The following is a 26,389-nucleotide window of genomic DNA, read 5'->3' on the forward strand; positions in this document are numbered from 1 at the left end:
GTTTACCCTCGTACCTCATCTTTTCTCCCCACCACCGTATTGCCTTCTTAGTCATCTTCTGTTGGTATGGATGGAGTTTAGAAATAAGATAGGTGCAAGCACACTAATGGTATTCTACGATAGGCTTTCCCAGTAGCAAGCGGGAGGTAGAGGAAGTGTATAAAATTATGAGAGGCATCGATAGGGTAGACAAAGAAGATCTGTGGGGCAAGTTTTTTTGCACAGAGAGTGGTGAGTGCCTGGAATGCGCTGCCCAGGGTGGTGCTTGAAGCAAATATGTTATTGGCATTTAAAAGTCTTTTGGAGACAGATTTGGATATGCAGCAAATGGAGGGATATGGATTATGTACAGGTAGATAAATTATGGTCTTGGCATCATGTTTGGCACAGACTTTGTGAGCCGAAGGGCCTGTTCTTGTGCTGTACTGTTCTATGCTCTGTGAGACATGTCATCAGAACTTTACTTAACTGGCTATCTAAATACTGCCGTGATGACACATTGGAGTCTAGGTTTTGTGCAGCACTAAACTATTGGCCCGTGACCTCTAATGCATTAAAGGGTTGGGGCTGCAGGTTCTTTTCCAAGTTATACACCATTGTAATTAGAAATATGAAATCAAAGCTAAAACTAGAACCTTATGATTACTAAGTTTGCAGATGATACTAAAGTAGGTGGTATTGCAGACAATGTAGATGGTTATCAAAAGTGGATCCAGATCGGTTGGGAAAGTGCGCTGAGTAATAACTAATGTAGTTTACATCAAATACATGTAGAGTGTTGCATTTTTGGAAGTCATAACAGGGCTGGACTTCACAGTGAATGCTAGGGTCCAAGGAAATGTGGTTGAACAGAGGGATGTAAGAGTACAAGTACATAGTTCCCTGGAAGTGGCATCACAAGTAGATAAATGGTGAAGAATGTTTCTGGCACCTTGGCCATCAAGGGTCAAGGAATTGAGTATAGAAGTTTGGATGTTATGTTATTGTCCTACAAGACATTGGTGAGGCTGCACTTGGAGCATTCTGTTTGGTTTTAGTCACGCCTGCTCTAGGAAAGATGCTATTAAACTGGAAGGAGTGCAGAGAAGATTTACAAGTATCCTGCCAAGTTTCGAGGGTCTGAGCTTACAGGAAAGGTTGGGCAGTCTAGGGCTATTCTCCTTGAAACGCAGGCAGCTGAGTAGTGATTTTATAGAGTTGTGTGTCACCAAAACAGGCCCTTGGCCCCCCTTTATCAATGTCACTGAGTCATTGTCCTGAAACTTAATGGAACAGCACTCAAGAGTACCCTCAACACACAAACTGCAGCAATTCAACAAAGCTGCATGCTTCCAGACTCCTATGGGCAACCAGGGATGAGAAACAAATGCTGGATTTGCATGAACATTCATAGAACAGAGAACAGTACAGAAGAGGAACAGGTTCTTTGACTCAAAAGGTCCATACTGGCTGTGACGCCAGGTTAAACTAATCTCCTCTGCCTTCATGTAATCCATATCCCTCTATTCCCTGTATAACCATGTGCCTAACTAAAAGCCTCTAAAATGCCTCTACCGCCACCACCAAGCCCGACAAAAGAACTGTCATCAATAACTGTGTTTGGATGGATTTATTACATAACTAAAAGTGACGTGGGTTAAAATTCTTGTGCTGTTCCAGGTGGAGAATGAATATGGCAGCTACTTTGCCTGTGACTATGATTATTTGCGACATCTATCAAAACTCTTTCGGAATTTCCTGGGAGATGAGGTTATTCTGTTTACAACGGATGGTGATGGTGAAGGATTCCTCAAGTGTGGCTGTTTGCAAGGACTGTATGCAACCATAGACTTTGGTCCAGGTAAAAATCATTCAGTTTCTCTTGGAATATCTGAAATCATTTGGATGTGAGGACAAAGATCCCGCTGCTCCCATGAACTGTCTTGATTAATTTTGTTCCACAGCTGGCTTCCAGAAAAAAAGACTTGCATTTATTTTGTTACTTTACATCCCTTTTAGGATATTATCCATGAAGTTGTTTTAGCAGCATACATGTGGAGAAAGGAAAGGTATTTTAACTGATCGTGATATGCTTGGAACTCAGAGAGAGCCAGCATTATCCCTGATCTACTTATGCACGGTTTACGTAAGAGCCTGCTTTAAGCTGTAAAAAGATCAGTTCATGTGTAGGAAGGTACTGCAGATTCTGGTTTAAAAAGTTCAGTTTAGTTTATTGTCACGTGAACCGAGTTACAGTGAAAAGCTTTTGTTCTGAGCTAACCAGTCAGCGGAAAGACAATACACGATTACAATCGGTGCAGGTTATACTTCTACTTTTGAAGTATTGAGCCTCAGTGCTGGGACCCCAGTTATTTACAATATATATTAATGATTTGGACGAGGGAATTGAATGCAATATCTCGAAGTTTGCGGATGACACGAAGCTGGGTGGCAGTGTTAGCTGCGAAGAGGATGCAAGGAGGCTGCAGAGTGACTTGGATAGATTAGGAGAGTGGGCAAATGCATGGCAGATGCAATATAATGTGGATAAATGTGAGGTTATCCACTTTGGCGGCAAGAACAGGAAAGCAGAGTATTACCTGAATGGTGGCCAATTAGGAAAAGGAGAGATGCAACGGGACCTGGGTGCCATGGTGCACCAGTCATTGAAAGCAAGCATGCAGGTGCAGCAGGCAGTGAAGAAAGCAAATGGTATGTTAGCATTCATAGCAAGAGGATTTGAGTATAGGAGCAGGGAGGTTCTGCTGCAGTTGTACAGGGCCTTGGTGAGACCGCATCTGGAGTATTGTGTACAGTTTTGGTCTCCTAATCTGAGGAAAGACATTCTAGCCTTAGAGGGAGTACAGAGAAGGTTCACCAGATTGATCCCTGGGATGGCAGGACTTTCATATGAAGAAAGACTGGATAGACTAGGCTTATACTCGCTGGAATTTAGAAGACTGAGGGGGGATCTTATAGAAACATATAAAATTCTTAAGGGGTTGGAGAGGCTAGATGCGTGAAGATTGTTCCCGATGTTGGGGAAGTCCAGAACCAGGGGTCACAGCTTAAGGATAAGGGGGAAGTCTTTTAGGACCGAGATGAGAAAACAATTCTTGACACAGAGAGTGGTGAGTCTGTGGAATTCTCTGCCACAGAAGGTAGTTGAGGCCAGTTCATTGGCTATATTTAAGAGGGAGTTAGATGTGGCCCTTGTGGCTAAAGGGATCAGGGGGTATGGAGAGAAGGCAGGTACAGGTTACTGAGCTGGATGATCAGCCATGATCATATTGAATGGCGGTGCAGGTTCGAAGGGCCGAATGGCCTACTCCTGCACCTATTTTCTATGTTTCTATGTTTCTATCATACATCAAGGCATTGGAATTTAATTGTAGTGCTGTTAAGTGTTATTTGAATGCAAATGGACTTTTCCCTGGTAAGTTACAATAATGATTTTGTGTGTCTCCGTTGAATATCTTGCACAATTTCCATGTTGATCATGCTTTCCATACATCGTCCCTCTGCAACACTACAGTCTGATCATGGCTGGCCAGTTTAATCCACATTGTCGGGCACCTCCAGGCCACTAGACTTTCATACCTCCATAAATCCTGCTACATAACATTTCTCCTTCAGGCATTCCCAAAATGATATAGATATCCCAGGCATCATGATCTCCATCCTAATCATTGACACGTCAATCCCCAATCTCTTTCCACCATGTTTCTCTCTCAACCCCAGTCCTCACAGCACCAGTGGAATGACCCCCTTACCCCATTGATGAGCCTCAAATAAACCTGTCAATATATGCACTTTCCCACCCTCGCCCTGATCAGTCCAGTCAGCTCTTCACCAGCATTCCCCATCCTTCCAGAACTAATCTCAATATAGCAATATTTTGCTATCTGCTCTCTGCAGTATGGATTGGAAAATACGTAACAAGCATCCACTGTTGCCCAAGCCATTGGCAGTTTGCTGCAATGGGCCCATAAGCAAAATACCTTTTCGCACACAACACAGCTGCCTTATGGCAACCCTGGTCTGGTACACATGAGATTCCAAGTCCAAGTCTTGCCAGCCTCACATTGTGCAATGCTTTCTTCTCTCGACAGGTGGAAATGTGACAGCAAAACTAAACACTCAAAGGTATGCAGAACCACAAGGACCACTGGTAAGCTTCAACCAACAAACTAACAAGCATACTATCAGCAAATCATATTATACTACATGAGATAGAACACCTTTCTTTGGCTTAATTAGCTTGCGTCCAACAATTACAAAGATGTAGAAGCAATCAAACAGAGAGTTAAATCCAACACTTCATAGAGTCATGCCCATTGGCCCAACACATCCATGCCGACCAAGATGCCCTATCTAGCTAGCCCCTGTTTCCTGTAATTGATCCTTATCGCCCTAAACCTTTCCTATCCATATATCTATCCAAATATCATTTAAATGTTATTGTACGTGCCTCTGGCAGCTCATTCCATACACTCACTATGCTATGTGTGAAAATGTTGCCCCTCAAGTTCTTTTTAAATCTTTTCCCTCTCAGCTTAAATCTATGATTCTAGTTCTTGATTCTTACACACGAGGAAAAAGACTATGCATTCACCCTTATTCCATTTCATATAACTCTACAAGATCATCCCTTTAACCAGATGCATCACAGCATGGTTTGGGAACAGCTCCATCCAAGACAGCAAGAAATTGCAGAGAGTTGTGTAAGCAAACCAACCTCCTTTCCATTGAGTACATCTACACTTCATGATGCCTCGGCAAGGACACCAGCATAATCAAGGATATTTCATCCCGGTCATTCTCTCTTCTCCCCACTCCCATCAAGCAAGAGCTACTGGAGTGTGAAAATGCATACCTCTAGATTCAGGAACAGTTTCTTCCCACTGTTATCAGGCAACTGAACCATCCTACCACCAACCAGGGACCATTTTACAGAAGCCAGTTAACCTGCAAACGTGTAGGAAGGAACTGCAGATGCTGGTTTAAATCGAAGATAGACACAAAAAGCTGGGGTAACTCAGCGGGACAGGCAGCTTCTCTGGAGAGTAGGAAACGGTGATGTTTCGGGTCGAGACCCTTCAGTATGTGGTCTTTGGAATATGGGAGGAAATCGGACACAAGAATAAAATTCACGTGATCACAGGAAGAATGTTTAAGCACCGTAGCCGAGGTCAGGATGGAACGTGGGTCTCTGCCACTGTAACGCAGCAACTCTACTGCTGCACCACTGTGCCACCCATGTTCTCTAGGGATACTGCCTGACCCGCTGAGTTACTCCAGCATTTTGTGTCTTTTTTCAAATAAAACAATTTGTTGGAGGAACTCATTGAGTCATGCAGCATCTGTGGCGGTAGAGGGATGCTTGATATTTCAGGTTGACACCATGCATCGTATCATCGACCATCCACTGCCAGCGACGCTGTCTGAGCTGCTGAGTTCCTGCAGCAACTAGTCTCTCACGGGTAGATTGATAATCCTGGTGCTCATAATTCTGAGTCTATCGATGTTCCGTTAGCTATTTTTATTTGACGTATCCATGCATCTGGGACATGGCTCAAGACTGACTCAGGACGCATCTTTTACATTTCTCTCAACAATACCTTGGTCACAGGATCAGGCTCTCAGAAAGTCTGTTTCAGAGATTTTTATGGACATAAACTGTGGAGTAACTCAGCGGGTCAGGCAGCATCCCTGGAGGACATGGATAGGTGACGTTTCAGGTCGAGACCCTTCTTCAGACTGGGCAGTTTCAACCTGAAATGTCACCGATCCATGCACTTAAGGGATGCTGCAGTAACCCACTTACTCCAGCACTTTGTGTCTTTTTGTGTATTAATCAGCATCTGCAGTTCTTTGTTTACACTCAGTGATTCTGAGATTTAATTCTGTAGGACCACATTTTAATATTGAAAATCTAATCTCACAAAGTGGCAACCCAAGACCATTGTTATGGCAAAAAAAAAAAAAAAAAATCAAAAAGATTTATGAGGTGCTACTTGAGAAATTAATATATTTGACAAGAAATATATCTTGATTTCTTCATTGCTGCTGGTGCAAGATATTTAATGCATGGTTCTATTTATATTTTTATTTAAATCACTAAAGAGATGAACAGCTATTGTTTCATTATAAATGTTTGCAGAATTTCTTTCACAAAGGTTAAACTGTGAACCCTTCCTGCTGTGTCAGCCCTGCTCTTAATGTTCCAATAGTTCCAATGCATTAAGCACCAAGCTCATATTTGCAGAGATTTACTTGTATCCTGTGTTCAAATTTCCCCAGTTCATGTGTTTCAGCAAGACATTGGTGAGCCATTTTGTGTATGAAGCAATATTTAAAATGCAACATTTTGCATTTTCTTTAGCACGTTGATGTCAATGCTGCAAGATGCTTAGCTTTATATTTTTAAACCCTTGCTAAGAGCGTCAATAGCTGTTGTTCCATTGAAACAATTTTGCAATGACAAATGTCTTCAGAAAGGAAACTTGCAGTAAAGCACACATTCAGTTCATCAGTCATATCTTTACAAAACCTGATCTATCCGTTGGGACCATATTCATCTTTAGGCATTTACTTATATTTCACCTTTGATATATGAACCTTTGATGTCGTTGAGACATTTTATTTTGATCCCTTCTTTGCTTTTGCTATGATGAATTAGAATGTATTATATTCAATGCCAGTTATTTCTTTCATAATTTTAATCAACAATGAGAATTTTTTTTTGTTAACTCTCCTTTTACAGTTTCTAGTTTAGTCATTTAAACATCGCTTTAGAATGAATCTCCCTTTTGCATCTTGGGGATTTGCAAGGTTTCTTCGTCCCTCAGCACAAATGTAAATGCAAATTCAGTTTTCCTGCTGTATCAGTTTTCTTTTCTAACTTCATTGCGTTAGTTTTCATTTAATGAGAGAATATCTGGGGGAAAATATATATTTCTCCCATTTGTATAGAAATGTGCGTGCATACCTTAGCACCCCTCCCAACCCTTCCGAATTTGGCGGAAAGTTTCCGCTTCCTTATTTCAATTTCGCCATTCCGATTTCGCCTTGCATTTTTCCGCAAAACAGTCGGTAATTGCAATTTGTCTATTCAGCCGCTAGAGGTCGCTAGGGGTTCTGCGAGAAATCCCTGCGCCCTGGAAGTTTCCCCGAAAATGTGGCACCTAGGCTTGACAAGGCAGCCAATCTCCACCTTATCGGGACTTCCATGGCCAATTTATCAATTCGGCCGCTAGAGGTCGCTAGGGGTTCGGCGCAAAATCCCCCCACCCTGGAAGTCTCCCCGAAAAGTGTGGCACCTAGGCTGGGCAAGGCAGCCAATCTCAACCTCATCGAGACTTCCATGGCCAATCGGTGAGTTGAATTTGCAACCTGCGGTGGGGGCTCTGGAACTCCAGCCCAGCTGGAGCCAGCACATCTATCCCCATAACCGACTTCCTTGGCCATCTGGATTAACCAGCAAAGCTCTGGAACCAAGAGTGCCAGAAAAACAGTGGTGGAACTGTAATGAGTAAATATTAAATTTAAGTGCAAGATTATATAACTATTAATTAATTAAGACGGGGTTAAAATATAAAACACAGCAGAAAAGCCAATTACCACCTTTTTGGGCTGATTATCAATTAATATGCAAATTTACTTCAACAAGTAAACATAGAAACATAGAAAATAGGTGCATGAGTAGGCCATTCGGCCCTTCGAGCCTGCACCGCCATTCAATATGATCATGGCTGATCATCCAGCTCAGTAGCCTGTACCTGCCTTCTCTCCATACCCCCTGATCCCTTTAGCCACAAGGGCCACATCTAACTCCCTCTTAAATATAGCCAATGAACTGGCCTCAACTACCTTCTGTGGCAGAGAATTCCACAGACTCACCACTCTCTGTGTGAAGAAATGTTTTCTCATCTCAGTCCTAAAAGACCTCCCCCTTATCCTTAAGCTGTGACCCCTGGTTCTGGACTCCCCCAACATCGGGAACAATCTTCCCTCATCTAGCCTCTTAAGTATTTCCGTATGCTTAGTCGAGGCACATACATCACAACTGCAGAAGGACCTCTTTGCTCCTTTACTCAAATCCTCTCGTTATGAAGGCCAACATGCCATTAGCTTTCTTCACTGCCTGCTGTACCTGCACTTACTTTCAGTGACTGGTGTACAAGGACACCAAGGACTCTTTGCACTTCCCCTTTACCTGATCTGACACCATTGAGATAATAATCTGCCTCCTTGTTTTTGCCACATTATACTGCATCTGCATACCCACTCACTCAACCTGTCCAAGTCACCCTGCAACCTCCTCATATCCTCTTCGCAGTTCACACTGCCACCCAGCTTTGGGTCATCTGCAAACTTGCTAGTGTTACTTCTAATTCCATCATCCAAATCATTAATATATATTGTAAATAGTTGCGGCCCCAGCACCAAGCCTTGCGGCACTCCACTCCCCACTGCCTGCCATTCTGAAAAGGACCCGTTGCTTCCTGTCTGCCAACCAATTCTCTATCCATGTCAATACCCAACCACCATTACTCAATACATGTGCTCTAATTTTGCTCACCAACCTCCCGTGGGGGATTTTATCAAAGACTTTCTGAAAGTCTAGATACACTACATCCACTGGCTCTCTTTCATCCATTTTACTTATCACATCCTCAAAAAATTCCAGAAGATTAGTCAAGCAGGATTTCCCTTTCATAAATCCATGCTGACTTGGACCAATCCTTTTACTGCTATGCAAATGCGCTGTTATTACCTCTTTAATAATTGACTCCAGCATCTTTCCCACCACCGATGTCAGGCTAACTGGTCTATAATTTCCTGTTTTCTCTCTCTCGCTCCTTTCTTGTAAAGTGGGATAACATTAGCTACCCTCCAATCCACAGGAACTGATCCTGAATCGATTGAACATTGGAAAATGATCACCAATACGTCCACAATTTCTAGAGCCATCTGGGTACCTGGGATGCAGACCACCAGGCCCTGGGGATTTATCAGCCTTCAGTCCCATCTGTCTACCCAATACTATTTCTCGCCTAATGCAAATTTCTTTCAGTTCCTCTGACTCCCTTGATGCTCTGTCCACTAGTACATCTGGGAGATTGTTTGTGTTTTCCTTAGTGAAGACAGATCCGAAGTACCTGTTCAACTCTTCTGCCATTTCCTTGTTACCCATAATAATTTCACCCGTTTCTGCCTTCAAGAGATCCACATTTGTCTTTACTAATCTTTTTCTCTTAACATATCTTTTTCTCTTAACGTACCTTCTTTATATTCTTGGCCAGCTTTGCTTTGTCCCTCATCATTTCAGCCCGTATTGCCCTTTTTGCTACCTTCTGTTGTCCTTTGAAAGTTACCCAATCCTCTGGCTTCCTGCTAGTCTTTGCCATGTTATACATCTTTTCTTTCAGTTTTATTCCATCTCTAACTTCTCTTGTCAGCCACGGTTGCCTTTTTACTCCCCTTAGAATCTTTCTTCCTCTTCTGGATTATGCCCAGAAATTCCTGTCATTGCTGTGCCACCGTCATTCCTGCTATGATCCTTTTTCATTCAACCTTGGCCAGCTCCTCTCTCATGCCTTCATAGTCCCCTTTGTTCAACTGCAACACTGACATTCTTGGTTTAACCATCTCCCTCTCAAATTGCAGATTAGAACTAATCATATTATGGTCACTACCTCCAAGCGGTTCCTTTACCTTGAGTCCCTTATTAGATCTGGTTCATTGAACAACACTAAATCCAGAATTGTCTTCTCTTTGGTAGGCTCCAGTACAAGCTGCTCTAAGAATCCATCTCGGAGGCAAACTCCCTTTCTTGGGGTCTAGAACCAACCTGATTTTTCCAGTCTACCTGCATATTGAAATCCCCCATAACCACAGTGGGATTACCTTTGTTACATGCCAGTATTAACTCCTGCTGCAACTTACACCCTATATCCGGGCTACTGTTTGGGGTTCTGTAGATAACTCCCATTAGTGTCTTCTTACCTTTACAACTCCTCAACTCTATCCACAGCGATTTTACATCGTCAGTCCCAATGTCAACCCTCACAAGGGGCTGAATTTCATCCCTCACCTACAGAGCTACCCAACCTCCTCTGTACCTGCCTGTCCTTTCTATAGGACCTATAACCCTGAATATTCTGTTCCCATTCCTGATCCTTCTACAGCCATGTCTCTGTAATCCCCACAATGTCATATCTTCCAATCTCTAACTGGACGTCAAGCTCGTCCATTTTACTTCTTATACTTCGCGCATTCATATATAGTACTTTTAATCCTTTGCTCATCTCACCTTTCACATCGATTTCTATTACACTTGGCCATTCTCTCCTATTCCTTCGTGATCTTTCTGTCGTGTTAATTCTGAGGTCTTCCTTCACTTTTCCTATACTCTCTTTCCCTTTAACTCCATCCTTGTCTATCCCATTTGAACCCCCCCTCCACTATTTAGTTTATTTGGAACACTATTTAGAACAAGCTGCCAGAGGAGGTAGTTGAGGCAGGGACTATCCCAACGTTTAAAAAACAACTAGAAAGGTACATGGATAGAACAGGTTTGGAGGGAAATAGACCAATTGTGAGCAGGTGGGACTAACATAGCTGGGACATGTTGGCCAGTGTGGGCAAGTTGGGCTGAAGGGCCTGTTTTCCACACTGCATAACTATGACTCTAATTTTAAATTGTTACTTTGAGACTGGTATTTAACGTGAAGAGTTATTGGAGTGTTAATTATGTTGTCAAATGAAGTGATTAGTATAGAAGCAATGGGCCCTTTTAAGGAAAAATTGGATACATATATGAACAGGTGAGCACACAGGTCTGTGGAGAGCATGCAGTTGATTGTCACACTGTTATGAATGCTGACATCCATGGATGTGTTGCTGATAGGAAATAATGTCATCAACCCATCAACTCCAATTTAATAAACATGATTAAGAAGATCTGAAAGATTGCTCCTCCTGCTAAATACTATTTTATTATTTTTTTAAATTAAAATGGTGTCCTTTCTATTTAGGTAAACTCTGAGTTTTATACCGGATGGTTGGATCACTGGGGCCAAAAACATTCTGTGGTTGGGAAGGAGATTATTGCTCGATCATTGGATGAAATGCTTGCCCTTGGAGCTAATGTTAACATGTAAGTGTGTTTTCTACTGTTACATGTTGTGTTTTCTACTGTTTTAAAGATGTTCAAAAACTAAATGGTGCAGTTTCTCTTTGAAATCTGAGTTTTATTTTGTCTCCAGGTATATGTTTGAAGGTGGAACTAATTTTGGCTATTGGAACGGTGAGAGTCTATCTCTTATTCTTTCTCAGTACTGGGACAGCAGGTCCTGATTGGTAATTGTTAGGATCAGAGGTAACTGATGCGCCAATTCTCCCAAGTGGGTTCTCCTGACCCATTGCTGACTTCAATTGAAGTTTCACAGAAACAAGGAACGCTGCAAAATCATCATTTACCAAAATGTTGCCTGGAATAGAGGGTTTCAGCTACAGGGAGAGGTTGGGTAGATTTGGATTGTTTTCTCTGGAACGTTAGAGGCTGAGGAAAGACTTGATAAACTTTCTCTCCCCTTCTCTCCTTCTCTCCTGAGATGCTTCCTTCTCTCCTGAGATGCTGCCTGACCCAGGGCTGTCTTTACAGCATTATGGGCCCCGGGTAAAGCAGTGTACTGGGGCCCCTACGACAACTACTCACAGGAATAAAAATGTAAATGGTCGATAAAATGGGGCCCCTATGCTCGTGGGGCCCCGGGCAAGTGCCCATCAGGCCCATGCGTTAAGACGGCCCTGGCCTGACCTGCTGAGTTACTCCAGCATTTTGTGAATAAATACCTTCGATTTGTACCAGCATCTGCTGTTTATTTTCGTATAAAGACTTGATAGAAGCATATACAATTATGAGAAGCATAGATAGAGTAGTTAGTCAGAACCTTCTTCCCGGGGGAAAGTTTAATGGAGATGTGTGGGGCAGGTATGACTTATCATGAGTTCCTGCACACAAAATTTTCCTAAAATGTGTGTGTGGAATTTGTTCTTATTCTTGTTTATTGCTGCAGGAGCAAACTCTCCATATTCGCCACAGCCAACAAGCTATGACTATGATGCTCCTCTGTCAGAAGCAGGAGACCCAACAGAAAAATATTTTACCATCAGGCAGGTTATTGCCAAGGTTTGTAGAATCTTTACCTTTTCAAGCAAGATTGTGTGTTGTGATCTGTGATATCCAGGACTACACCCTAATATTATTGGGTATTATTGGTTTAAAGGTACTTGAGCGGTATACTGTTGTTGATCAAGATTGCTTTGCAAGAAGTCATATTGAGTACATTTATTTAATTTTCTTATATGAAAAATTGTCGCACTAAGATCTATAATTCAGTTGAATTGCTTTTTATTGCCATATATATCGAGGTATAGTGACATTCTTTGTTCGTATACAGTTCAGTGAAGTATTACTGTACATAAGCACAATTTTAGACTAAGTATAAAGTGTATAGAAATAGTCCACTGAGACAATACAAAAATTGCCATTTTTAAAATCCAAGTTGTTCTGTGTGCAGCTGGCCAGGCCAAGCTATTGGTGTCCTCCAGTGCTACTGCAGTACTCTGTGCTGCTGCAGGCCGTGGCCAGTCCGCTCTTCTGTCTCTTATGCAACTAGCTGCAACTTTATAGTTGTACATTCCTAAATCTTTTAAAAAAAATAAAATTTAACAAACAAGTAGTTCCCAAGGCATTTAGAAAACAATATAGACAAACTTCTAATGCCAATTTTGACTATTTTAGAAAGTATAAGTATGGGACTCCAGTATTCTACAGCATAGAAACATAGAAAATAAGTGCAGGAGTAGGCCATTCGGCCCTTCGAGCCTGCACCGCCATTCAATATGATCATGGCTGATCATCCAACTCAGTATCCCGTACCTGCGTTCTCTCCATACCCCCTGATCCCTTTAGCCACAAGGGCCACATCTAACTCCCCCTTAAATATAGCCAATGAACTGGCCTCAACTACCTTCTGTGGCAGAGAATTCCGCACTTATTATCATGAAGAAATCTGGAATTTTATGATCATGAAATCATAGATATTTATTGAACAGAAGGATACCATGCTCCTGATATCTGATAAAGATCCATTCATCCTAATTCAGTTCTTTATCCAAAGCAATGTAGGTCATTAGCACATCAAATGCTCATCCAGGAACCTCTTCAGCATGGTCAGGGTTTCAAGATGAAAAATAATTCCTCAATTCTCTAAATATACATGCCTATCATGTTCATCAAGTACCTTTCTGATAATAGGTCATTTCTAGGGTTATTATCGGTGGACTTTGCTTTAAATATTTCCAAAACCACCTCTGTTCGGCCAATGTCAACCACCATTTGGCTAAATTTTTCTTTAAACACCACATTTCCAACCTTGCCACATCCACTCTATCCCGGCCTTTCACTATTTGGTAAGTTTCAATAAGGTCTCCCCTCATCCTTCTAAACTCCAGCAACTCGAGACCCTGTGCCATCAAATGCTCATCATATGCTAACCCAGTCATCCCTGGGATCATTCTTGTAAACCTCCTCTGGACTCTCTCCAATGCCAGCACATCCTTCCTCAGATATAGGGCCCAAAGCTGCTCACAATACTCCAAATGCGGTCTGATCAGTGACTTATAAAGCCTCAGCATTACATCCCTGTTTTTCCGATTCTAGTCCTCTTGAAATAAATACAAATGTTGCAATAACCTTCCTGACAGCAATTCAACTTGCAAATTAATCTTTGGGAATCCTGCACCAACACTCCCAAGTCCCTTTGAAGCTCCAATTTTTGAATTCTCTCCCCAATTAGAAAACAGTCTACACCTTTATTCCTACCACCAAAATGCATGATTGCACACTTTATACTCTGTATTCCTTCTCCCACTTGTCCACTCTCCAAGCCTGTCCAAGTCCTGCAGTCTCTGCTTTCTCTCCTATCCTTAAATCACCCGCAAACTTTGCCCCAAAGCCGTCAATTCCCTCATCCAAATCATTGATATACAATGTGAAAAGTAGCGGCCCCAGCACTGATCCCTGCGGAACACCACTAGTCACTGGCAGAAAAAACTCACTTTATACCCACTCTTTGCCTTCTGCTATTCAACCAGCCTTCTATCCATGCTAGTATCTTCTCCCTGATACCATGGGCTCTCATCTTCTTTAGCAGCCTCACATGCAGCACCTCATCAAAGGCCTTCTGAAAATCCAGGTAAACAACATCCACTGACTCTCCTTTGTCTATCCTGCTGATACTTCTTCAAAAAACTCTTGCCTAACAAATGTGTAGAGATTTGCCAGGCAAAATCTCCTCTTCTTAAAACCATGCCGACTTCGGTAGAGGACAGACCTCTTGAGAATGCATTGCGAAAAGTAGTCTTAATAATTTTCTGGTTTTAACTCAAACATCAGATTTATTTAAAATTAGACTAATTGGGGCTTCATAAAGATCTAATTGTGGCGGTCCCTGGGGATCAGGCCACTCCTTGGGTCAGCCCCCTCGTCACGTGACGGACAGGCGTAAGGGGTTAAAAGCCAGCCCGTTGGGAGGCGTGGCTCATCCCTAGGTGGACTACGCTGTGAGCAGGAGCTCACAGCCTAATAAAGAACCTTATCTTAAACTGCCTGGCGTCTTGCCTTTTCTCTGGCCTCCGCCAGGCCACTACACTGGTGACCTCGACGTGATGTGATGCTGCACCCCGTGCTTGGGAGCGGAGGAGCAGAAGTGGGTTTGAACAATGTCCGGGAAATCCGCCAGGATGCGCGCGTACGTCGCATCCACGGACGACAGGGGTCCGACGTTGGGGGAGACCGGCCTCAGCGTGCTGGAGTGCACCAGGCGCTGCCGCCTGACATCCACGAGCATGGAATGCGCCCGCAGGAAGTCGGCACCCAGCAGCGGCTGGGAAACATCGGCAATGACGAACCCCCATGTGAACCAGCTGTCGCCGAAGTTAAGGGCGAGCTGGCAGACCCCGTAAGTGTTAATTGGACCTTCCATCCGCACGTCCCTGCCGCTCTGGAGGACTGCCAGTTTGTGTTCCTGCGCAGGGACGTGCACCGATCACCTCTCCAGCGGCCGTACGAGGGCCCCTTCCGGGTCCTGCAACACGGCTCGGCCACATTCGTTCTGGACATGGGGGGTCGCAGTGAGACTGTTTCGGTCGCACGGCTGAAGCCGGCACACGTGGACATTGATCGGCCGGTGCCGGTTGCGCAGCCCCACCCGCGCAGTCGCCCCCCGTCCACATTACCCCCGCCAGTGTCTGCTACGACCCCTCCACCTGTCGGTTAGTTGCCGGTCCCTGCGCCGGTCATGGTGCGCACTCGGGCTGGTCGCCTCGTGCGCCCTCCTGTCCGTTTTGTATCTCTGGTTCTTGGGGGGGGGGGGGGGGTCCTGTGGCGGTCCCTGGGGATCAGGCCACTCCTTGGGTCAGCCCCCTCGTCACGTGACGGACAGGCGTAAGGGGTTAAAAGCCAGCCCATTGGGAGGCGTGGCTCATCCCTAGGTGGACTACGCTGTGAGCAGGAGCTCACAGCCTAATAAAGAACCTTATCTTAAACTGCCTGGCGTATTGCCTTTTCTCTGGCCTCCCTCCGCCAGGCCATTACATAATTATACTTCAGCTACTTGCACTGGTTGGTGTCTGGCCCAAATGAGCTTATTTGTTGTCAAGCCAGTAATGCAGAATTGCTCAGGTGTTCTCAGTTGATCACTGCTCTGATATCTGAAAGATGAAGCATGAGTATAGATAGTTTCACTTTAAAACTTGTCCCCGTCCTCAACATAGTTTTGACCTTTTCAACATCTGGCTCAATAGGATGAAGGTGACAATAAATATACTTGTAATTCACTTAAGAGATTAAAAACAGTGTAATTATGTTTTTCTCTTTCTTTAGCACAGAAAGGTACCCATCGGTCCAGTTATTCCAGCAACCCCAAAATTTGCATATGGGACCATTGGAGTTAAAAAGGTAATATGCTACTCTAAAGCTGTGCGCACTTAAAATCCCAGCCATACTACATTGCAAAATTTGATAATTAAAAAAATTAAAATAATTGAAAAGTATTTGGAATAGTTTCATTCATATATTGTAAAGACGAACATCCTTGGGGGTCACCAGAAAACATTGGAAAAATTGAACATAGACCTGAACCCACTATTTGGGCTAATATTTCAGTGCAGTATTGTGATTATGCCATGTTAGATCAATGCCCCTCTTGGTTTTCAAAGTAAGAAATCATATCCAGCCATTACTTGCCGTAGCATAACATGTTGAAGGGATGTCTGCAGGTTCCTGGCAGCTGCATTTCATTGATGATAAAAAGGAGATTATATTTCAACAGATTCCATGAATGTGAGTGTAGGACAAACAACTGTGCTCCATAGACACAGGGCCTAGGAATTTTCTGAGAACCTGCTTAGTTCCTCTTTAGCTTACCAAGTAGCAGGTCAACATGGGTGTGATTTTTTTTTGAAAGTCTCCACATTTCTCATGGGAACCACCGAGATTCTGCTAACTCAATGGATTTGGACTTTGATGATTGGCTGAGTGCATAGGTTTACTGCCCGATTTATTCACAAAATGCTGGAGTAACTCAGCAGGTCAGGCAGCATCTCGGGAGAGAAGGAATGGGTGACGTTTCGGGTCGAGACCCTCGTTTACTGCCCAGTTGGCAAAATTGGCCTATCATTATTTTCTCTCACAGAAGTGCCTGATAAAGTCAATAGGTCAAAAGGAAGATATGCTATCAGATATTAAGTTTGCCAATGTTAAGGATGTAGTTAATCTTGAACAGCACCAAATATTTGTTGAGAAATGAATTTTCATATTTTGTGAAAATAATATTTAGATATATTTTGGCTTTCAAACATGTGACCAATAATTCCATTATACAGTTACAGAGTGTTGTGGAATTGGTTAGCTACCTCTCGTTTTCTGCACCTGTCACTTCAGAATATCCATTGACCTTTGTTGAAATGGAGCAGGTGAGATTTTTCAAGTTTTTGCATTCAGACATGTTGCCTTAAATGTGAGTCATTGCTGCATTAAATATGATTGTTCAGATTAAACATACAGGCTCTTAATCCAAGGCCACATAAGACCCTATTTGATTATTATGTGTTCATTGAAGGCGCACATTTTCCTCAGCCCACTGATCACATAAATCTTGGAATAGCCCATCCTTTCATTTTTTTAATTGATTGTCTGGATCCTGTTAGCCATATTCCCTAATGGCAAAAAAATAAGATACGGGTGACATGTGAGATTTACAGTTATTGTATAGTCAAATTGATATGTGATTGAGTTTAAATTGATTTTCACACCCTTTCGTTCTCTGGATATAAAATGACTAGTATTTATTTTAAATGTAGCAGAAGGAAGATTTTGGGTTTCTGATGGAACGGAGGAGGGGGAGGGTGTATCTTTATTGGATCTGAGCCATTCGGTTGTTTGCTTCTCTTAGTATCACTGTGTAGTCATCTTTCTACAGATGGGGCACAGGAACCTTTCTCTATTGCTCCATTGCACCACATTGATGCTACTCCAATATTGTTTTCATTATCAAAAATAAAGGGGGGAAAAAATCAATTATTTCCTCAAATTTGACTGACACCTTGGAGATCTTCCAACCAACAGAACCTTCACGGTAGCAGTCAAAAATTCATGGCCCAGTCTTTTCTGGCAGTCTTGTGAAGAAGTGCTGGAATTGTTTTGTGTTGGTGCTCGAAGCTTGGGACCCCCTTGTGAATGTACTTCGCATGGGGTCCAGTAGTGGGCAAGAAGCATATGGGAATTCCTTGTATATTCAACCCAGAGTCTGCTTCTCGACCTGGCGCCACATGAGAATAGCCACAACATCTACATGCCCATTAATTTGTATGAGGACTTTGCCATTTTTAGAAATATTAAGCTGCAAGGTTTTATAACATATTTTTAGCAATTACTTTGAATCATTTGAATGTTGACTTTCCCATTTCAAACTTAAAATTAGGTGCTTTTAAAATTTAATTATTATTTATTACATGTTTAATAGCTTTAGTTTAGACATACAGCATGGAAACTATCCCTTGGTCCATTGAGTACACGCATTCCCAGAGATCACCCATTCATACTTTTGCATCTACCCCCTATACATTAGGCCAGAGGCCAGAGGCCACAGGCCACAAGTAAGCTGCAAAACTGTGGGGTGTTTTTAATCCTTTTAAATATAATGGATATTCACAAGCTTTGAAATACCTTGATAATTACGATAGATCAGTATGGAATGGGTTGACTTTGATTTAGATTTTAGAGATACCGTGCAGAAACAGGCCCTTCAGCCCACTGAATCCGCTCTGATCACCCCAGACACTGACCTACACACGAGGGACAATTTTTACAATTTGCCAAAGCCAATTATCCTACAAACCTGTACGTCTTTGTGTGGGAGGAAACTGGAGCACCCGGAGAAAACCCATGCAGTCACAGGGAGAACGAACAAACTCTGTACAGACAGTACCCGTAGTCAGGATTGAATCTAGGTCTCTGGCACTGTAAGGCAGCAACACTACCACTGCGCCACTATGTCGCTGGCAGCTAGATTTATTTTCATTGAACATTTTTGTGTGGTTTACAAGCTTTCAACTGTTACCCAATGAGTCAAGTAAAGATCTTGACTATACTGCCTCCCGTACACTGTCTGCTGTAAGGACTACATTCCATTCTTCTAACTCCACCAATGTGGCGGTCCCTGGATATTAGGCCACTCCTAGGGTCAGTCCCCTTGGTACTTGACGGACAGGGATGAGGGACTGCCCACAGGCTAAGGGGTTTCTACCCAGGGCTTTTTGGGGCGTGTTCATCCCTTCGGTGGAACTCGTTGTGAGTGGATGCTCACAACCTGCATTAAAGAACTTTCAAAACCTGCCTGGCGTCCAGCCTATTTCTGGCCACGTCCAGGCCACTGTATTCATGACCCCGACGTTCATCACGCGTCGTGATGGACCAGAACAATGCACAACCCGGTCCTGCCTACCTCGAAGCCATCGCGCTAAAGCTCCCGACTTTGTGGACCGAAGAGCCTGATGTCTGGTTCTAGCAGGCAGAGGCACAGTTTGCTGTGCGGGGCGTGACGGTGGATGAAACCAAATATTTCTATGTCGTCGGTGCTCTGGACCAGGCGACTGCGAGGCGAGTTAATCCGTAACTCCGCGTCTCCCCCCTCCCGGCAGCTAACAAATATGCGGGCCTCAAGGCTCTGCTCATCAGCAGGTTTGGCCTTAGCGACTCCGAGCGGGCAACTTGGATTCTGCGTATGGTGGGCCTCGGTGACCGCCGGCCGTCGGCCCTCCTGGAGGACATGCTCGCCCTTATGGACGACCATGAGCCCTGTTTCTTGTTCAAACATGTCTACCTTCGGCAGCTCCCAGCCGACATCCACCTGCAGCTTGCCAGCGATCCCTTCACCAACACGGAGGCGCTAGGCGAGCGCGTTGACCAGCTGTGGATGGCCCGTCAGGAGGAACTGGAAGCGCTGGCTGTTCTCTCCGCGGCATCGGGAGGCGCACAGCATGTCAAGGCCTCCATCGACCGCATCTCAGGGCGACCTTCGCGGCGAAATCCGGCCGCCATCGGGCACCCCAGCGCAGGCACGTCGTCCTCGCACGGCCCGCCGGCAGTTCCTATCGACGCCAGCAGAGGTCGCTGGTGGTCGGCCCAGTCAGCACCACCTCCTATACCGCTGGAAGCCACCAGAGGTCGATGGTGGTCGGCCCAGTCAGCACCATCACCTATACCACCGGACACCAGCAGAGGGGACTGGTGCTATCACCGCCGCTGGGGACCAGCAGCCAAGCAATGTCGCCCACCTTGTGCCTTCCCGGGAACCATAGGGGCCGGCCATCAGTGATTCCTTCGGCGGCCGGCCAGATCCATCGCATGTTCGCTCGGGATCGCCGCACCAGGGGTCGGTTCCTTGACACCGGAGCGGAGGTGAGTGTCCTGCCTCCTTCCATCGCCGACATCCGTGCGGGCAAATGCGGCCCCCTCCTCACTGCGGCGAATGGGTGCCCTATCAGTCACGCTTGCCGTCAACTTCGGCCAGAGCTGGTTTTCGTGGGGGTTTGTCATCGCCGACGTTTCCCAGCCGCTGCTGAGCGCCGACTTCCTGCGAGCGCATTCAATGCTCGTGGATGTCAGGCGGCAGCGCCTGGTTCACTCCAGCACGCTGGAGCCGGCCTCCCTCCACATTGGACCCCTGTTGTCCGTGGAAGCAACTTACGCACGCATCCTGGCGGATTTCCCGGACATCATCGAACCCCACTTCCGCTCCTCTGCCCCCAAGCATGGGGTGGAGCACCACATCCCTACCACCGGGCCGCCCGTGCGTGGCGTCTTGCACCAGACAAGCTCCGTCTAGCGCGGAGGAGTTCCACCAGATGGAGTCGATTGGCATCGTGCGCCCCTCCAATAGCCCATGGGCGTCACCGCTCCACATGGTCCCCAAGGCGGACGGGGGCTGGCACCCGTGTGGGGACTACCGTCACCTGAATGATGCGACCGTCGCCGACAGGTACCCGGTCCCGCACATCCAGGATTTCAATGCCCACCTGGCCGGAGCATCGGTGTTCTCCAAGGTGGACCTTGTAGCGGGTACAATCAAATTCCGGTCCACCCCAATGACATCCCCAAGACAGCCATTATTACACCGTTCAGGCTGTTTGAATTCTTGAGGATGCAGTTCGGGTTGAAGAACGCCGCACAGGCCTTCCAACGGCTTATGGACTGTGTGTTTGTATTCGTGTATTTGGATGACGTACTCGTGGCCAGCCGCACCCACCTCCGCCAACTGTGTCAGCGCCTCAGCGCGTACGGTTTGGCTGTTAACATGGCCAAGTGCCGTTTCGGGGTGACGGCCATCGACTTCCTCGGCCACCGCGTGACCCCACAAGGGGTGGTACCTCTGCCGGCCAGGGTGGATGCTGTCCGCCGGTTCGCCCGTCCGACCACCGTTAAGGGATGGTCTCTTTTTATTACCGCTTCTTACCGGCGGTAGCAGGAATCATGCGCCCGCTTTTCCACCTCATGACTGGTCGTCACAAGGAGGTCGAGTGGTCCGACGAAGCAGTAGCGGCGTTCGAGCATGCCGAGGTGGCCCTGGCCGGGGCCACGTCGCTCGTCCATCCCAGGGAGGATGCCCCAACCGCCCTGACCATGGACGCTTCTGAGGTGGCGGCTGGAGCAGCTCATTGACGGGTGCTGGCGGCCGCTCACCTTTTTCAGCAGGCGCCTCAGCGGCGCTCAGCAACGTTACAGCTCTTTTGATCGTGAGCTCCTCGCCCTGTGCCTCGCCCTACGCCACTTTCGGTACTTCCTGGAGGGGAGGCCCTTCACTGCCTTTACGGATCACAAGCCACTCACCTTCGCATTTGCCAATGTTTCAGATCGTGGTCGCTACTTTTTGGCGGTATCTAGCAAATTTCAACTCTGGTCCCTTAAAACCATAGAGTCATACACCACAGAAACAGGCCCTTCAGCCCAACCCGTCCATGCCGACCAAGATGCTCCATCTAAGATAGAACCATTTTCCCGCATTTAGTCCCTATCAGACTGAACCTTTCGTATCCATGCTCTTGTCCAAGTGTCTTTTAAATGTTGTTATTGTACCTCCCTCAATTACCTCTTCTGGCAGCTTGTTCCATATACCCACCACCCTCTGAGTGAAAATGTTGCTTCTCAGGTTGCTATTAAATCTTTTCTCTCTCACCTTAAAACTATGTCCTGTTTCCACACTGTGTAAAATACTCTATGCAATCACCCTTCCTATTCCCCTTATGATCTTATACACCTCAATAAGATCACCCTTGTCCTCCTGCGCTCCAAGGAATAAAGTCCTAACCTGCTCAACCTCTCCCTATAGCTCAGACCCTTGACGTCTGGCAACATCCTCGTAAAAATCTCTTCTGCAGGCTTTCCAGCTCTTAACGATTTTTATTTTGGAATATAAACAAAATATCAAACAGACATGAATATATTATGCCCTCGGTCAATGGCTTCCTACATTTCTTATTCAATTGATAATTCTGTCAAAATTATTTGTATTTTCAAATAATTTTATTTTTGACTTTGCAGTTTATTAATAAAAAAAATTAAAACGTTAAATGAAAATCAATTGCAATAATTCTAAACAAAATTGAAACACAAATTGAAAGACACATAATGTATATTGTGATGACATGGAATACCAGTCTACTTGCCGGCACCTTGCGAGCTGAAACTTGCACAACAGCTGCAAGGTTGCGTGTCAATCGTTTCAACAAATCTTGCTGAAATTTTCCATAATTGTTTTTTAAAGCTTTTTGGTCCCCTCACGGCACACTTTCAATCCTTTGCAGCCTAATTTTGGGCTGCTCCCAGAAATTGGGAACGAGCGCAGTAGGTTGTTGAAAGGAAAGTTGTAAGCTCAAATTGTCACAGTGCTGTTTCATTTGAAGTCTGCAGTTAGTTTCTCAGATTCACTCAAATGTAATGTTAATTATGCACCGTCTGGTTTCAAAATGATATTGTTTCTTTCTCAAAACGAATGAATCCATTGTGGCTCTGCTTAGTTCAAGGGATTATGTTGATACAGTAGTGAATTAATCATCCTTCGTAATTTCCAAACCACATTTTTTTTGTTAAATCAAAATTCAGTGTTGAACAAAATCATCGCAAATTTCCTAAAATGAAAAATCAAATTACTCAGCACCCTGCTGTGCCAAGCTCAGTTTTCTCTGCCATCCTTTCCACTCCACTCCACTCCTTCCCCTCTCTCCACCTGCCCCATGGACAAGCAAGATTCTCCCATAATTCACAACATTATCTAGAATTATAGTGTAGTTCCTTGTTCTTCTGGCACCAACTCAACTCCGTATTTATTATATCAGTAAAACAAGACATGATAGAAAGAAAGATAATCACAGAGAGAAAGAGTAGTTGCTGAAAAGCAAATCCATCAAGTTGTTTCTTTCTTTAGACACCTTTAGATTACCTCAGGTAAAATTGAACACATGAGAAAGTTAAGCAACAAGAACCACTTCTTGCTGTAACCTAATTATATTAAGGTCAGATACTCCACGTTAAAAGTTTAGGCTTCAGACTTGCACCTTCCCTCTAAAATCTCTTAGTTCTTCACTATCGGCAGCCAGTACTTTTATAAAAACAATGATAATTTGTCTGTTTGTTTTTATGTTATGACTGTTTTTGTAAAGCGCTTTGAGCACCTGATAAAGCGCTATATAAAATAAATGCTTATTATTATTATTATTAATGCTTGGATTTAAGTATTCATTACATTCAAGTAATGAAACCGAGAGGAAAATAGAGCTTCCTCAAGTAATAAGAAAAAGAGATAATTATAAGACTTATATACTATAGCGGGTCAGGATTCAAAAAAATATTTCAACTTGTAAGAAATTTATGAGATCATAAATTCACAGAACATTCGTATTATTTAAATCACTTCTGATCAAAGCATGATTCAATAAGATTAAAAATATGCACATGCAGAAGTGACCACAGACTAGACTGTGTAGTATTAGCAGATTTCAGTTATGAGCTGAGCCATGACACACTGAACACTGATATTTGTTAAAATCATACCTTCAAATAAGGAATGGCTACTGTACACACATCACTCCCTACCCTACCCCACACACAGAACTTCCTCCGTATAGACACTGTTCCCTCCACAGAAACATCACACCTTGGCATAAACATCCGTCTCACACAAATATTATCCAGCTGCCTTGAACACAACACCACTGCACAAATATTACCCATCCATATATGGCATTTTAATCTTTTTTTTCCATCAGCAGCCACAGCCTTAAGACCTTGCTTCTTCTGCAGATGTAGAAGAGTACAGGACCGAAACAGCCCCATCGGCCCACAAAGCTTGATTGGCGTATGGTTGATCAGACATTTTCTTCAAATTTTTACCGTGCCCTTCCTTAGTTGACTAGATCCAAAATTCGAATTTCTTACCTAAATCTTTCTGCATTTCTGCCTTACTCCTTTAAAGTGAAAATTTAAAACAAAACTACAGATACTGGAAATCGAAAATAAACACAGAACGTGCTGGAAAAACTCAGCTAGTCAGACAGCACCTGCGGAAAGTGAGCAAATAACAAACTACTACAAAGTCTCAATTCAAAATGTCGATAATTCTTCCTCCCCCGACCCATCCCTGGCAGCAGCTCTACCAGTTGTGCCACTGTGCTATCCTTATGCTAATGTGCCACGCTGTTGGTTCCAGTTTCTTCAAATTCTATTCTTTGTTTTCAGATCCCTTTGTTACTTAATGATTCTCATCTCCAACCTTGTTTAGCCTCACAACTTGAAAATGGTCTTCCTATACTGTCCTTTGAACATTCTGCACTTAATTGCACCATAATTTGTAGCTGAGCTCTGGATGTACCAACCCAGCTATCACACTTTGTACTTAGTTTTATTTCAAATATTAACACAGCTATTTTTAGTGAACAGAACTGTCTCCCAATCATTTTCTAAATAAATAAACATTTACTAAATTGATCTTCCTGGTGCAGCCTTAACCCATCTTGTATTTCTCAATTTGATCCTCTTCTTTATAGATTAAGGGAATTTTGATCTGAAATGTTTAAAGTTTATTTTTTCCCTTGATACAGTGCCCTCCGTAATGTTTAGGACAAAGACCCATAATTTATTTATTTGCCTCTGTACTCCACAATTTGAGATTTGTAATAGAAAAAATCACATGTAGTTAAAGTGCACATTGTCAGATTTTATTAAAGGGTATTTTTTGATACATTTTGGTTTCACCATGTAGAAATTACAACTGTGTTTATACATAATCCCCCCATTTCAGGGCACCATAATGTTTGGGACACATGGCTTCACAGGTGTTTGTAATTGCTTAGGTGTGTTTAAATGCCTCCTTAATGCAGGTATAAGAGAGCTCTCAGCATCTAGTCTTTCCTCCAGTCTTTCCATCACCTTTGGAAACTTTTATTGCTGGCTCTGGTTGATTACTACATAAGTGGTTATCCCGCGCAGGTTTATCAACTTGAGGACCATAGTTGTGCCAATGAAAGCCAAAGAAGCCATTATGAGACTGAGAAACAAGTATACAACTGTTAGATAAATCAGCGAAACCTAAGGCTTACCAAAATCAACTGCTTGGACCATCATTAAGAAGAAAAAGAGCACTGGGGTACTGATTGAGAGTGATCAGCCATGATCGCATTGAATGGCGGTGCTGGCTCGAAGGGCTGAATGGCCTACTCCTGCACCTATTGTCTATTGTCTATTGTCTAATTGCAAAGGGACTGGCAGGCCAAGGAAGACCTCCACAGCTGATGACAGAAGAATTTTCTCTATAATAAAGAAAAATCCCCAAACACCTGTCCGACAGATCAGAAACACTCTTCAGGAGTCAGGTGTGGATTTGCCAATGACCACTGTCCCAAGAAGACTTCATGAACAGAAATACAGAGACGACACGGCAAGATGCAAACCACTGGTTAGCGGCAAAAATAGGATGGCCAGGTTACAGTTTGCCAAGATCCAAAACATACTGCTAAAGGAACAAAGGAGTATTTTAAAGCGAAAAAATGGTCAATTCTTGAGTGGCCAAGTCAACATGCAGGTAGACTGGGAAAATCAGGTTGGAAATGGACCCCAGGAAAGAGAGTTTGTAGAGTGCCTTCGAGATGGATTCTTAGAACAGCTTGTACTGGAGCCTACCAGGGAGAAGGCAATTCTGGATTTAGTGTTGTGTAATGATCCTGATCTGATAAGGGGACTAGAGGTAAAAGAGTCATTAGGAGGCAGTGATCACAACATGATAAGTTTTACTCTGCAAATGGAAAGGCAGAAGGGAAAATCGGAAGTGTCGGTATTACAGTATAGCAAAGGGGATTACAGAGGCATGAGGCAGGAGCTGGCCAAAATTGATTGGAAGGAGGCCCTAGCAGGGAAGACGGTAGAACAGCAATGGCAGGTATTCCTGGGAATAATGCAGAGGTTGCAGGATCAATTTATTCCAAAGAGGTGGAAAGACTCTAAGGGGAGTAAGAGACACCCGTGGCTGACAAGGGAAGTCAGGGACAGCATAAAAATTAAGGAGAGGAAGTATAACATAGCAAAGAAGAGTGGGAAGACAGAGGATTGGGACTCTTTTAAAGAGCAACAAAAGTTAACTAAAAAGGCAATACGGGGAGAAAAGATGAGGTACGAGGGTAAACTAGCCAATAATATAAAGGAGGATAGCAAAAGTTTTTTTAGGTACGTGAAGAGGAAAAAAATAGTCAAGGCAAATGTGGGTCCCTTGAAGACAGAAGCAGGGGA

At 44.0% G+C, this 26,389-nt stretch overlaps 1 protein-coding gene across 1 annotated transcript in view; it reads left to right on the top strand.

Moving 5' to 3' along the window:
- glb1 (galactosidase, beta 1) overlaps positions 1-26,389 on the top strand; it is an 80,161-nt gene that overhangs the window by 12,307 nt on the left and 41,465 nt on the right. Inside the window, exons 6-12 of the mRNA XM_078419245.1 lie at positions 1,660-1,840; positions 4,092-4,150; positions 11,022-11,143; positions 11,253-11,293; positions 12,066-12,178; positions 15,938-16,012; positions 16,939-17,028. Of these exons, the coding sequence (XP_078275371.1) occupies positions 1,660-1,840; positions 4,092-4,150; positions 11,022-11,143; positions 11,253-11,293; positions 12,066-12,178; positions 15,938-16,012; positions 16,939-17,028 (681 nt within the window). The remainder of the gene's footprint in view (positions 1-1,659; positions 1,841-4,091; positions 4,151-11,021; positions 11,144-11,252; positions 11,294-12,065; positions 12,179-15,937; positions 16,013-16,938; positions 17,029-26,389) is intronic.

The sequence above is a fragment of the Rhinoraja longicauda genome, chromosome 2 (genome assembly GCF_053455715.1).
Source record: "Rhinoraja longicauda isolate Sanriku21f chromosome 2, sRhiLon1.1, whole genome shotgun sequence".
Classification (NCBI taxonomy): Eukaryota; Metazoa; Chordata; class Chondrichthyes; order Rajiformes; family Arhynchobatidae; genus Rhinoraja; species Rhinoraja longicauda.